General features: G+C 37.7%; 1 protein-coding gene across 1 annotated transcript; it reads left to right on the top strand.

Annotated features, from left to right (window-relative positions):
- Window positions 1–1,351: 1,351 nt before the first annotated feature.
- Vmn1r123 (vomeronasal 1 receptor 123) lies at window positions 1,352–2,275 on the top strand. The gene has a single exon (NM_001166707.1). It carries the CDS (start codon window positions 1,352–1,354, stop codon window positions 2,273–2,275), a length of 924 nt encoding a protein of 307 aa, NP_001160179.1.
- The last annotated feature ends 10,785 nt before the right edge of the window (window positions 2,276–13,060 follow it).

Below are 13,060 nucleotides of genomic sequence, written 5' to 3' on the forward strand. Positions count from 1 at the left end.
GGAGAATAAGAAACCATTCTGAATTTCATTACATTCTTTCTCAGGCAAAGAGTGACACAGAGAAGTTCCTCAATTTAGGCACTAGGAAATATGCTTCTATAGGAGCTGTGCTCTGTAGCTGGCCTTCAGATGAGCATCTTCATCCTGACTGAGTCTCAGAAGGTGGGATTCTTCCAACCATAGACTTCTACTTAAAATTCTTTCCTCTTTTCTTCAGTGAAAATTGTCTTCTGAAGCCAACATGAAACATTATTTCTTTCTGAAGTCTGCAGGTTAACTTGAATAGGTTAATATTTTGCTTTCATGTCAAAGAAATGTCTGTGTCCTAGATTAGTACTCAGGAGAAAACAGCATTTCGTGTAACATATGCATGTGAGATAATGAATTATACCTGGTGGATGGAGGCCCTCCTGCTCCTATAGAAAACATATAAATAAGTAAAGTGCAGACTAAGCATCAGCTTGCAAAGGGTATTGGGATTATATTATATTGTATTGTATTATATTATATTACTGCAAAGGGATTGTGTTAATAATTTTGGAGGGAATCTGCAGATGATGCAGGTAAGATTCTGGCACCTCACATTTTAGAACAAAAACTATGATCAGTAAAATTATGAATAAATGGAACTTGTTAGCAAGTGGTTTTTTTTCATATGGAGGACACATATGTAAGCCTATGTTCATCTGTGTGATTACAACACAGGTGGCTTTATCAGAAATATTTGGTGTTTTTTTAAAATTTTTTAGGATGAGTAGTATAAAATTTTCTCAAAAGACAACAACTCAATTTTCTACAACTGAATTCGGTTACACAACTTCATTGTTGTGTGCAATATTATATTATCCCATACATAATATTTTTAATATGTTACTATAACATAAGGAAATTCAGTTAATTATTTTTATGTTGCATTTATATATTCTTTTATTTGTTATTGATTTAGTTACATCCCAATTGAAGCCTCTCCTTCCTCCTAATTGTATGGAATTCTGATGATGGAATCACAGACTCATAGTAGACTCTTTACTGTCTGTATTCATATGCAAAGACCTTGGTGTGTTAAAATGTGTGTTATTGTGCTCTTGACCTACTGGACCAATAAAGATATAGTTGCAATACAAAATTTACATTGAGGCAGGAGTAATAAAATCAGGATAAAATTTTATTTGAGTTATTATACACGCATTGTTTTTATGTCAATTTGCCTGTAATGTGATAGAATAGTGTCTCACTTATCAAGTGAAGAAATTGTGTCAAATCAATTGGTAAGTGTGGACAATGAAACAGAGACTCGAGGAGAGTAGTGTCCTACCTAATCATCACTGTAGGATTGGGAAAAGCCCTCTCCATGTCTGCTCATGGTAAATCCCTGAAAACCACTGAGGAAGTGGCTCTTCAACTCCTCTTGCTTTGCCAGTTTGGGGTTGGGACCGTGGCCAATGTCTTTCTGTTTGTCCATAATTTCTCTCCAGTCTTGACTGGTTCTAAACAGAGGCCCAGACAGGTGATTTTAATCCACATGGCTGTGGCCAATGCCTTGACTCTATTCCTCACTATATTTCCAAACAACATGAGTGCTTTTGCTCCCAAAACTCCTCCAACTGAACTCAAATGTAAATTGGAATTCTTCAGTCACATGGTGGCAAGAAGCACAAACTTGTGTTCCACCTGTGTCCTGAGTATCCATCAGTTTGTCACTCTTGTTCCTGTTAATAGAGGTAAAGGTAAACTTATACTCAGAGCAAGTATCCCAAATTTGTGGAATTATTCTTGCTACAATTGTTGGTTTTACAGTGTCTTAAGTAACATCCACATTCCAATTAAGGTCACTGGTCCACAGATAACAGACAATAACACTGACTCTAAAAGCAACTTGTTCTGTTCCACTTCTGGATTCATTGTAGGCATGGTCTTCTTGCAGTTTGCCTATGATGCCACATTCATGATCATCATGGTCTGGACCAGTGTCTCCATGGTACTTCTCCTCCATAGACATCGCCAGCGAATGCAGCACATCCTCACTCCCAATCAGAACCCCAGAGGCCAAGCTGAGACCAGAGCAACTCGTACTATCCTGATGCTGGTGGTCACATTTGTTAGCTTTTATCTTCTAAATTTTATTTGTATCATCTTTCATGCCTTTTCTATACATTCTCATCTCTTCATAAGGCTTGTCAGTGTGGTTCTGGCTGCAGTCTTCCCCAGTATCTGCCCCTTACTGTTGATCTTCAGAGATCCTAAAGATCCTTGTTCTGTGATCTTCAAATGTTGAAAATAAGAGCCCATAAAAACTGCCAAATACAGAAGACACCTTCACTAATACCATTAAGTACTTTATTCCATAAATATGTTTTCAACATTTTGTATGAACACAGTATGGTGCTCACTGCTGTAATTTTAAAAGAATAAGACTATACTCATTTGTTGATGTGAAATGATTTCTGGTTGGAATCTTACTGACATGGTAAGTGAGTTATTCACCATTCTCTGTTTTCCTGTATATAACTGCATTATGCTGCAGGCTGGACTGATACTGATGCAACCAATTTTCACTAAACAGTTTAATGTGTTAAATGGTCCTGATCAAATAGATACTCTCGCTCCGTCTTAGTTGATACTTCAAACTTCAGACAAGAACAGAATCCCTCTCTCTATTTCTCTATCTGAACAAACGAGGATGCATCGCTCTAATTAAATATTTTCAAGGATGAACATTTTATATATAGTAAATATATTGCATGTTATTCCACTTTAGTTAGGAGATATATGCTTTGCTACCTTGGGCCGTACTGAGGTGGGAGTCAAGCACTGAACATCATAACTTTGTGCTCTCTAGAGCAGTCTAATCTGCTGATCACATCGAGAGTAAATAGGAAAAGCTACAGAAACAGCTCCCGCTCAGAAGCCTTAAGAGATTTAAAGTCTCAGGACCAGGGAGGAACCCAGGATCCACACTGGAGATCTTCTCCTGAAAGACCTTGGTAAAGACTTCACTCTGGGCCATGGTGAAATTGTTTTTCCAATCATCACAAACACCTACCAATCAGACAGGAGACAAGATATATCAGAACAACGAGGAGGCAAAGTTGTCACTCCATCTGTCAGTGGCTTTCTCAATCGCAAAATTATTTTCTCAGAAGATTAAAATCAAGCATCTAATATTTTCAGCTACCCGAGAATGACCAAGGCTAGAAAGACCACAAGATAAATACCAGGGGTGGTTATAGCTGTCAGTGTGATGAAACTTATAATCTGACTTGTGGTACTTACTTCTGTGAACAAAGAATATTTTAGCATTCATTTTTTTTGTTCATGTGTATTGGGTATGTATGTATTTGTGGGGATTCCCTCCTCTTAAGGAGAATAGGTGTTATACCTCTAGAGCTGGAGTTACAAACTGATGTAAGCCTACAAATATAGTTTCTCAGAATCAAGCTCTGATCCAATGTAAATGACCATGGGTTCCAACCTGCTGAGCCATCTCTTGAGGCCCACACTGAAAAATTTATCCAACACACTTAACTCTTCACTTTCAATTTGGGGGAGTAGGAAATCATAAATATCAGCTATATTGAAAGAGATTGAAATAATGGAATAGGAAACAACAGTTTGTATGTTCTATATTGAGGATAGATTCACACTGAGTTATGAAATTAATACTGAGACTTTTCATGTACATTTTCACAGACTTCTACCAACAATAAAAATGACAATCCCACAGCACCAAGTCTTGATCTTAACACTGGCCATAATAAGAATCAGCAAGACAGCTCAGCAGCTAAAGCACTCACAACTTAGAAATGATTATCCCAGGTCCTACATAGTGGAGAGAACAAACTCCTACAATTGTACTCTGCCTTCCTCAAATCTGTGCTTGAACATGTCCACACACTGAAAAGAAAAAAAAGTGTATTTTCTAAGTTCACTTTAATCAGTTCAGTGTATCCTATAACACTGATCTCTGCCTGTTAATCTGTATATACCCTTATCTCTAAGCATTATTTTGGTGTACTGCATTGGATTGGATTGGATTGCATATTGTATTGCTAAGACGTTTCATGTATTCATATTTTTCCTGATCTTAAATTTTGTTCTAAAATGTCAGGTGCCAGAGCCTTAGCTGTGTCACCTGCAGCTTCCCTCCAAAGTTACTAACACAATCACTGTTACACCCTTTGCAAGCTGATGCTTAGTCTGCATTTTACTTGTTTATATGTTTTCTGTAGGAACATGAGGGCCTCCATCCACCAGATAAAATTCAACATCTCACATACATGTTACACTGACTGCTGTTTTCTCCTGAGTACTAATCTAGGACAGAGACATTTCTTTGAGACAAAAGCAAAATATTAAGCTATATAAGGTTACCTGCAGACTTCAGAAAGGAATAAGGTTTCATGTTGACTTCAGAAGACAATTTTCACTGAAGATTCTGAGCCTCAGGCAGGATGAATATTGTCAACTGAAGGCCAGCTGCAGAGCACAGCTCCTATAGAAGCATATTTCCTAGTGCCTGGATTGAGGAACTTCTCTGTGTCACTCTTTGCCTGAGAAAGAATGCAATGAAATTTGGAATGGTTTCTTATTCTCCATGCAATGCTGTAAAGGTAACCCAACAAAGTCCTAGTTTCCAGTCTCATAAAACAATAGGGCACTGGGACATGACATCCTTCAGAGAGTTTATTATTGTATCATCTGTGGCATCCGCACATTTGTCTGCATGGTGTCTTTGGGATACCTCCAATGAAGGAAAATTATTTATCCCCAGAGCAAATCTCCATTCCTTTCTGATGCTTACTGATTATGTCTAGGAGTTTGTTAGATGTTAATGAGGACCTGGGCAGAAGTTAGGGAAGGGTTTTCATGTTTCCTTTGGGAGAATCTAAGTTCTGAATTGAGTTTGTCATCAGATGTGAATTGTGGCGCTCCAGGGTAGAACAAGGGACTCATTATGTGAGTTTCTACAGAGTACTTTCCTCCCTACTATTTCACTTCTGCAAAATTATTCTGACACCAAGTCCTCTCAGAAAACTGGCAATGTATCAGTCAGATTCTGTAATTTCCCAGGAAGTTGCTTCATTACAACTTTTCCCATGTTTGACCAAGGACATTTATAAATGACGAATTTATTAAGTGAAGCTGGTCTCTCTCACCTGAATCCTGGGGTTATTCCCATATCCACTTGTTTTCAGGTAGATCATGCCTTGTGTTCAGATATACTCATGAATCCTTATCACAGGTCTAATATACTTTGGTAGTATCTAGAGAATTTCATTTGTAATTAAGTAATCCTGGACATACAAGCAAAGATATGGATTGAGCAATCATTAAGAAATAGATAGCTCCAACTCATTTCTGCTCTAGGTATAATAAAAAACTAGGGACTTAGTTTTGATTTTCAATGATGAAAAGTAAAAATTCAGGTTATAAATCTAAGAATTGTATGTTCCAAAACTTTATTGATATTTAAGCCTGCAACAATATTGTCTCAGGCACAATGAACTTATACTTTCATGTGTGAGAATTAAGATATCATTGTACAATATTTTTACAAATGCAAATACCAGCATTTAGAATGGAATATATGTGGAAATAGGACAAAATTAAAGAATAACTTATCATTAATTGCTCAGATACCTTATGTTTGTCTAGAACAAGCACATATCCATGATTTCATCTGTAAAATTTATATTGGCTAATTGACATTTAAATATGGCTTATTAGCCTAATACATAATTATATTAGAATAACCTTCCTAGTCAGGAATTTGTTAGAGTCATGGCATGTTGAAAAAAATGAGGAGGTAAAATACAGTCTTCTAAAGAATGAAAAGGTGATAATGGAAGATGAAGAGTTAGATTTGGGTGTGTGTAGGAGGAAAAGTAGAGGAGGAAATATGGAGAGGAATAGCTAACACTAAGTTTTTTTTTTTGCAAATATGTATAGAAACATTGTACTGTGGGGCTTCCTGTAATACTTCACACGCATAGTTCAAAAGAGTTTTAAAAACCAGCACTATATTAGTTGGACAGTTTCCCACATAGATGTCTGACGTTGGATAATGTAAAGTTCTTTTCTTTTCTTTTTCGTAATTTCTTTTTTTCAGGTATTAATAAGTTCTTATTGGATATTTTCTTCATTTTCCTTTCAAATATTATCCCTCCTGGAAACCCTCTATAGCATCCCCTATCCCCCTACTTATATGAGGGTGTTCCTCCACACACAAACCCACTACCACCTCTCTGTCCTCAGTTCCTTCCCCTACACTGGGGCATCTCTTGAGTCTTCATAGGACCAAGAACCACTCCTCCCACTGATGCATGACAAGGACATCCTCTGCAACTTCTGCTGTTGGAGCTTTGTGTACTCCTTAGATGATGGCTTAGTCCCTGGGTGTTCTTGGAGGACTAGTTGATTGATATTGTTCTTCCTGTGGGGTTGAAATCCCCTTCAACTCCTTTGGTCCTTTCTCTAACTCCTCTGTTGTGGACCCCACTCTCAGTCCAGTGATTGGTTTTGAGCATCTGTCTCTGTATTTGTAAGGCTCTGGCAAGTCACTTAGGAGACAGCCATACCAGCCTCTTTCTCGATGCACTTCTAGGCATCCACAAAGGTGTCTGGGTTTGGTAAGTTATATGGGATGAATCCCCAGGTGGGACAGTCTCTGGATGGCCTTTCCTTCAGTCTCTGCTCTACTCTCTATCTACATATTTGCTCCTGTGAATATTTTGTTCTCCTTCTAAGAAGGACTGAAGCACCCACACTTTTTCTCCCTTCTTCTTGAGCTTCCTGTGGTTTGTGAATTCTATCTTGGTTATTTATACCTTTTGGGCTAATATCCACTTATCAGTGAGTGCGTACCAAGTATGTTATTTTGCCATTGGGTTACCTCACTCTGGATGATAATTTATAGTTCTATAATTTGGCTAAGACGTTCATGAATTCATCACTTTTATTTATTTATTTATTTATTTATTTATTTATTTATATTAGATATTTTCTTTATTTACATTTCAAATGTTATCCCTTTTCCTAGTTTCTCCCCTGCAAATCCCCTATCCTCTACCCCCTGCTTGTGCTCACCAATCTACCCTCTTCTGATTCCTGGCCTAGGCATTTTCCTATACTGGGGTTTAGAACGTTCATAGACAAAGGGCCTCGCCTCCCATTGATGACCGACTAGGCCATTCACTGCTACTTATGCAGCTAGAGCCATGATTCCCATAATGCATTTTCTTTGATTAGTGGTTTAGTCCCAGGGAGCTCTGGGGTTACTGGTTTTTTCATATTGTTGTTCCTCCTATAGGGCTGCAAACCCCTGCAGCTGAAAGGGTACTTTCTCTAGCTTCTTCAATGGGGGCTTTGTGCTCTATCTAATGGACGACTGTGAGCATCCACTTCTATATCAGTCAGGTACTGGCAGAGCCTCTCAGTAGACAGTTATACCAGTCTCCTGTCAGCAAGCTCTTGTTGGCATCTGCAATAGTATCTGGGTTTGGTGGTGGTTTATGGGATGGATCCTCAAGTGAGGCAGTTTCTGGATGGTCACTCCTTCAGTCTCTGCTCCACACTTTGTCTCTGTAACTTCTTCCGTGGGTATTTTGTTCACCCTTCTAAGAAGGATTGATGTGTCCATATTTTGTCCTCCTTCTTCTTGAGTTTCATGTGTTTTGCAAATTGTATCTTGGGTATTCTGAGCTTCTGGGCTAATATTCACTTATCAGTGGGTGCATATCACATGTGTCTTTTTGTGATTGGGTTACCTCAATCATGATTATATCATCCAGATCTATCCATTCCTCTAAAAATTTCACGAATTCCTTGTGTTTAATAGCTGCATCGTACTCCATTTTGTAAATGTACCACATTTTCTGTATACATTCCTTTGTTAAGGGACACCTACTTTTTTTCCAACTTCTGGCTATTATATATAAGGCTGCTATGAACATAGTGGAACATGTGTCCTTATTAAAAATTGGAGCATTTTCTGAGTATATGCCCAGGAGAGGAATTGCTGGATCTTCTGGTAGAACTATGTCTAATTTTCTGAGGAACTGCCAGATTGATTTCCAGATTTGTTGTACTAGATTGTACTCCCACCAGCAATGGAGGAGTGTTCCACTTTCTCCACATCCTTGCCTGCATTTGCTGTCACCTGAAATTTTTATCTTAGCCATTCTGACCGGTGTGAAGTGTATTCTTAGTATTGTTTTGATTTGTATTTCCACCAGAGTTTCTTTTATCCTTGAGAAGAGTTTTTGCTATCCTAGGTTTTTTGTTTTTCCATATGAATTTGCAGATTGCCCTTCCTAATTCGTTGAAGAATTGAGTTGGAATTTTGATGGGGATTGCATTGAATCTGTAGATTGCTTTTGGCAAGTAGCCATTTTTACTATATTGATCCTGCCAATCCATGAGTATGATTCATATTTCTCTGATGAAAAAGGATGTTGAACATTTTTTTAGGTGCTTCTCAGCCCGATATTCCTCACTGAAGAATTCTTTGTTTACCTCTATACCCCATTTTGAAATATGCTTATTTGATTTTCTGGAGTCCAACATTTTGATATATATATGATTGGTAAAGATCTTTTTCCAATCTGTTGACTGTTGTTTTGTCTCACTGAGAGTGTCTTTTACCTTACAGAAGCTTGGCATTGTTAAGAGGTTCCATTTGGTGATTCTTGATCTTACAGCACAAGCCCATTGCTGTTCGGTTCAGGAATTTCCCCCTGTGCCCAGGCTCTTCCTCACTTTCTCCTCTATAAGTTTCCATGTCTCTGGTTTTATGTGGAGTTCCTTGATCCATGTAGACTAGAATTTTGCACATGGAGATAAGAATGGATCAATTCGCATTCTTGTACATGGTAACTGCCAGTTGAGCCAGCACCATTTGTTGAAATGCTGTCTTTTTTCCACTGGATGGTTTTAGATCCCTTGTCAAAGATCAATTGACCATAGGTGTGTGGGTTCATTTCTGGGTCTTCAATTCTATTACCTTGATCTACCTGTCTGTCTTTGTACCAGTATCATGCAGTTTTTATCATAATTGCTCTGTAGTACAGCTTGAGGTCAGGCATGGTGAATCCCACCAGAGATTCTTTTATCATTGAGAATAGTTTTGCTATCCTAGGTTTTTTGTTATTCCAGATGAATTTCCAAATTGCCCTTTCTAATTCATTGAAGAATTAGAAATTCTTGGAATTTTGTTGGGGATTGCATTGAATCTGTAGATTTTTTTCAGCAAGATAGTAATTTTTACTATATTAATCCTGGCAATCCATAAGAATGGGAGATCTTTCCATCTTCTGAGATCTTCTTTGATTTGTTTTTTTTTTTTCAGAGACTTTAAGTTCCTATCATACAGATCTTTCAGGTCTTTAGATAGAGTCACACCAAGGTATTTTATATTATTTGTGAATATTGTGAAGGGTGTTGTTTCCCTAATTTCTGTCTCAGCCTGTTTATCCTTTGTGTAGAGAAAGGCCATTGATTTTTTTTTTGAGTTAATACTATATCCAGCTACTTCACTCAAACTGTTCATCAGGTTTAGGAGTTCTCTGGTGGAATTTTTAGGATCACTTATATATACTATCATATCATTTGCAAATAGTGATATTTTGACTTCTTCCTTTCCAATTTGTCAATATGTCTCCCCTTAACCTCCTTTTGTTGTCTAATTTTTCTGGCTAGGACTTTGAGTACTATATTGAATATGTAGGGAGAAAGTGGGCAACCTTCTCTAGTCCCTGATTTTAGTGGGATTGCTTCCAGCTTCTCTCCATTTACTTTGATGTTGGCTACTGGTTTGCTGTGTATTGTTTTTATTATGTTTAAGTAAGGACTTTGAATTCTTGATCTTTTCAAGACTTTCATGATGAATGGGAGTTGGATTTTGTCAAATGCTTTCTCGGCATCTAACAAAATGATCGTGTGGTTTTTGTCTTTGTTTATATAGTGGATTGTGTTGATGGATTTCTGTATATTAAACCATCTCTGCATCCCTGGGATGAAGCCTACTTAATCATGATGAATGATTGTTTTGATGTGTTCTTGAATTCTGTTAGCCCAAATTTTATTGAGTATTTTTGCATTTATAAACATAGGGGATATTGGTCTGAAGTTCTCTTTCTTTGTTAGGTCTTTATGTGGTTTAGGTATCAGAGTAATTGTGGCTTCATATAATGAATTGGGTAGAGAACCTTCTGTTTCTACTTTGTGGAATAGTTTGAGGAGAACTGGAATTAGGTCTTCTTTGAAGGTCTGATAGAACTCTCCACTAAACCCATCTGGTCTTGGGCTTTTTTTGGTTGGGAGACTATAAATGACTACTTCTATTTCTTTAGGGGATATTCGACTGTTTAGATAATTAATCTGATCCTGATTTAACTTTGGTACTTGGTATCTGTGTAGAAATTTGTCCATGTTATCCAGGTTTTCCAGTTTTGTTGAGTATAACCTTTTGAAAAAGGATCTGATGGAGTTCTGGATTTCCTCAGGTTCTGTTATTATGTCTCCCTCTTCATTCCAGATTTGTTAATTAGGATGCTGTCCCTGTCCCCTCTAGTGAGTCTGGCCAAGGGTTTATCTAACTTGTTGATTTTTCTCAAAGAACCAGCTCCTGGTTTGGTTGATTCTTTGAATAGTTCTTTTTGTTTCCACTTCCTTGATTTCAGCCCTAAGTTTGACTAATTCCTGAAGTTTAGTCCTCTTGGGTAAATTTGCTTCCTTTCGTTCTAGAGCTTCTAGGTGTTCTGTCAAACTGCAAGTGTATGCTCTCTCTAGTTTCTTTTTGTAGGCACTCAGAGGTATGATTTTTTCTCTTAGGACTGCCTTCATTGTGTCCCATAGGTTTGGGTATGTTGTGTCTTCATTTTCATTAAATTTTTCATTAATTTCTTTCGTTATTTCTTCCTTGACCAAGGTATCTTTGAGTAGATTGTTCTTCAGCTTTCACGTGAATTTTGGTGTCTTAGTTAGGGTTTTACTGCTGTGAATAGACTCCATGACCAAGACAAGTCTTATCAATGACATTTAATTGGGGTGGCTTACAGATTCAGAGGTTCAGTCCATTATCATCAAGGTGGGAGCATGGCAGTATCCAGGCAGGCATGGTGCAGGCAGAGCTGAGAGTTCTATGTCTTCCTTCAAATGTTGCTAGTGGAAGACTGACTTCTAGGCACCTAGGCCTTGAGTATTAATCCCACACCCTCAGTGACACACCTACTCCTACCAGGTCACACCTATTCCAACAAGGCCACACATCCAAATATGTGCAAGAATATACAAACCATCATAGCTAGCTTTCTATTATTTATGTTGTTATTGAAGATTAGCCTTAGCCCCTGGATGGGATAATTTCAATATTTTTGTATCTGTTGAGGTCTGTTTTGTGACCAATTATACAGTCAGTTTTGGATCAAGGAACTCCACATAAAACCAGAGAGAGTGAAACTTATAGATGAGGAAGTGGGGAAAAGCCTCGAAGATATGGGCACAGGGGAAAAATTCCTGAATAGAACAGCAATGGCTTGTGCTGTAAGATCGAGAATTCACAATGGGACCTCATAAAATTACAAAGCTTCTGTAAGGTAAAGGACACTGTCAAGAAGACAAAAAGGCCACCAACAGACTGGGAAAGGATCTTTACCTAACCTAAATCAGATAGGGGACTAATATCTAATATATATAAAGAAATCAAGAAGGTGGACTCCAGAAAATCAGAAAACCCCATTAAAAAATGGGGCTCAGAGCTAAACAAAGAATTCTCACCTGATGAATACCAAATGGCTGAGTAGCACCTGAAAAAATGTTCAGCATCCTTAATCATCAGGGAAATGCAAATCAAAACAGCCCTGAGATTCCATCTCACACCAGTCAGAATGGCTAAGATCAAAAATTCAGGTGACAGCAGATGCTGGCGATGATGTGGAGAAAGAGGAACACTCCACCATTGCTGGTGGGATTGCAAGCTTGTACAACCACTCTGGAAATCAGTCTGGCGGTTCCTCAGAAAATTGGACATAGTACCACAGGAGGATCCCGCAATACCTCTCCTGGGCATTTAGTTCTTAATTTGTGTACTTTTTACTGTGTCTCTGTTTAGTTTCTACTTCCATGATCTGTCCATTGATGAGAGTGGGGTGATAAAGTCTCCCACTAGTATTGTGTGAGGTGCAATGTGTGCTTTTAGTTTTAATAAAGTTTCTTTTATGAATATGTGTCTCCTTGCATTTGGAGCATAGATGTTCAGAATTGAGAGTTCTTCTTGGTCGATTTTTCCTTTGATCAGTATGAAGTGTCCTTTTATACCTTTTTTGATAACTGTTGGTTTAAAGTCGATTTTATTCAATATTAGAATGGCTACTTCAGCTTTTTTCTTGGGGTCATTTGGTTGGACACAACAATCAAAGAAAATGCAAAATCCAAAGATATCCTAACACAAAATATCCAGAAAATCCAGGACACAATTAGAAGACCAAAGCTAAGGATAATAGATATAGATGAGAATGAAGATTTTCAACTTAAAGGGCCAGCAAATATCTTCAACAAAATTTATTGAAGAAAACTTCCCATACCTAAAGAAGGAAATGCCAATGAACATATAAGAAGACTACAGAACTCCAAATAGACTGGACCAGAAAAGAAATTTCTCCTGACACATAATAATCAGAATAAAAAATGCACTAAATAATGACAGAATATTAAAAGCATTAAGGGAAAAAGGTCAAAAAACATATAAAGGCGGGTCGTATTAGAATTACTTAAGAATTCTCACCAGAGACTATGAAAGCCAGAAGATACAGGGCAGATGTTATACAGACCCTAAGAGCACACAAATGCCAGCCCAGGCTCCTAGACCCAGCAAAACTCTCAATTACCATAGATGGCAAAACAAAAGTATACCATGACAAAACCAAATTCACACAATATCTTTTCACGAATCCAGCCCTTCAAAGGGTAATAACGGGAAAACACCAATACAAGGACAGAAACTACACCCTATAAAAAGCAAGAAAGTAATCCTTCAACAAACCTAAAAGAAGACAGCACAAGA

Source organism: Mus musculus, chromosome 7 (assembly GCF_000001635.26).
Source record: "Mus musculus strain C57BL/6J chromosome 7, GRCm38.p6 C57BL/6J".
NCBI lineage: Eukaryota > Metazoa > Chordata > Mammalia > Rodentia > Muridae > Mus > Mus musculus.

What these genes read in the sequence shown, in the direction of transcription:
- Vmn1r123 (NM_001166707.1), top strand. Translation starts at nt 1,352, where the DNA reads ATGTCTGCTCATGGTAAATCCCTGAAAACCACTGAGGAAGTGGCTCTT.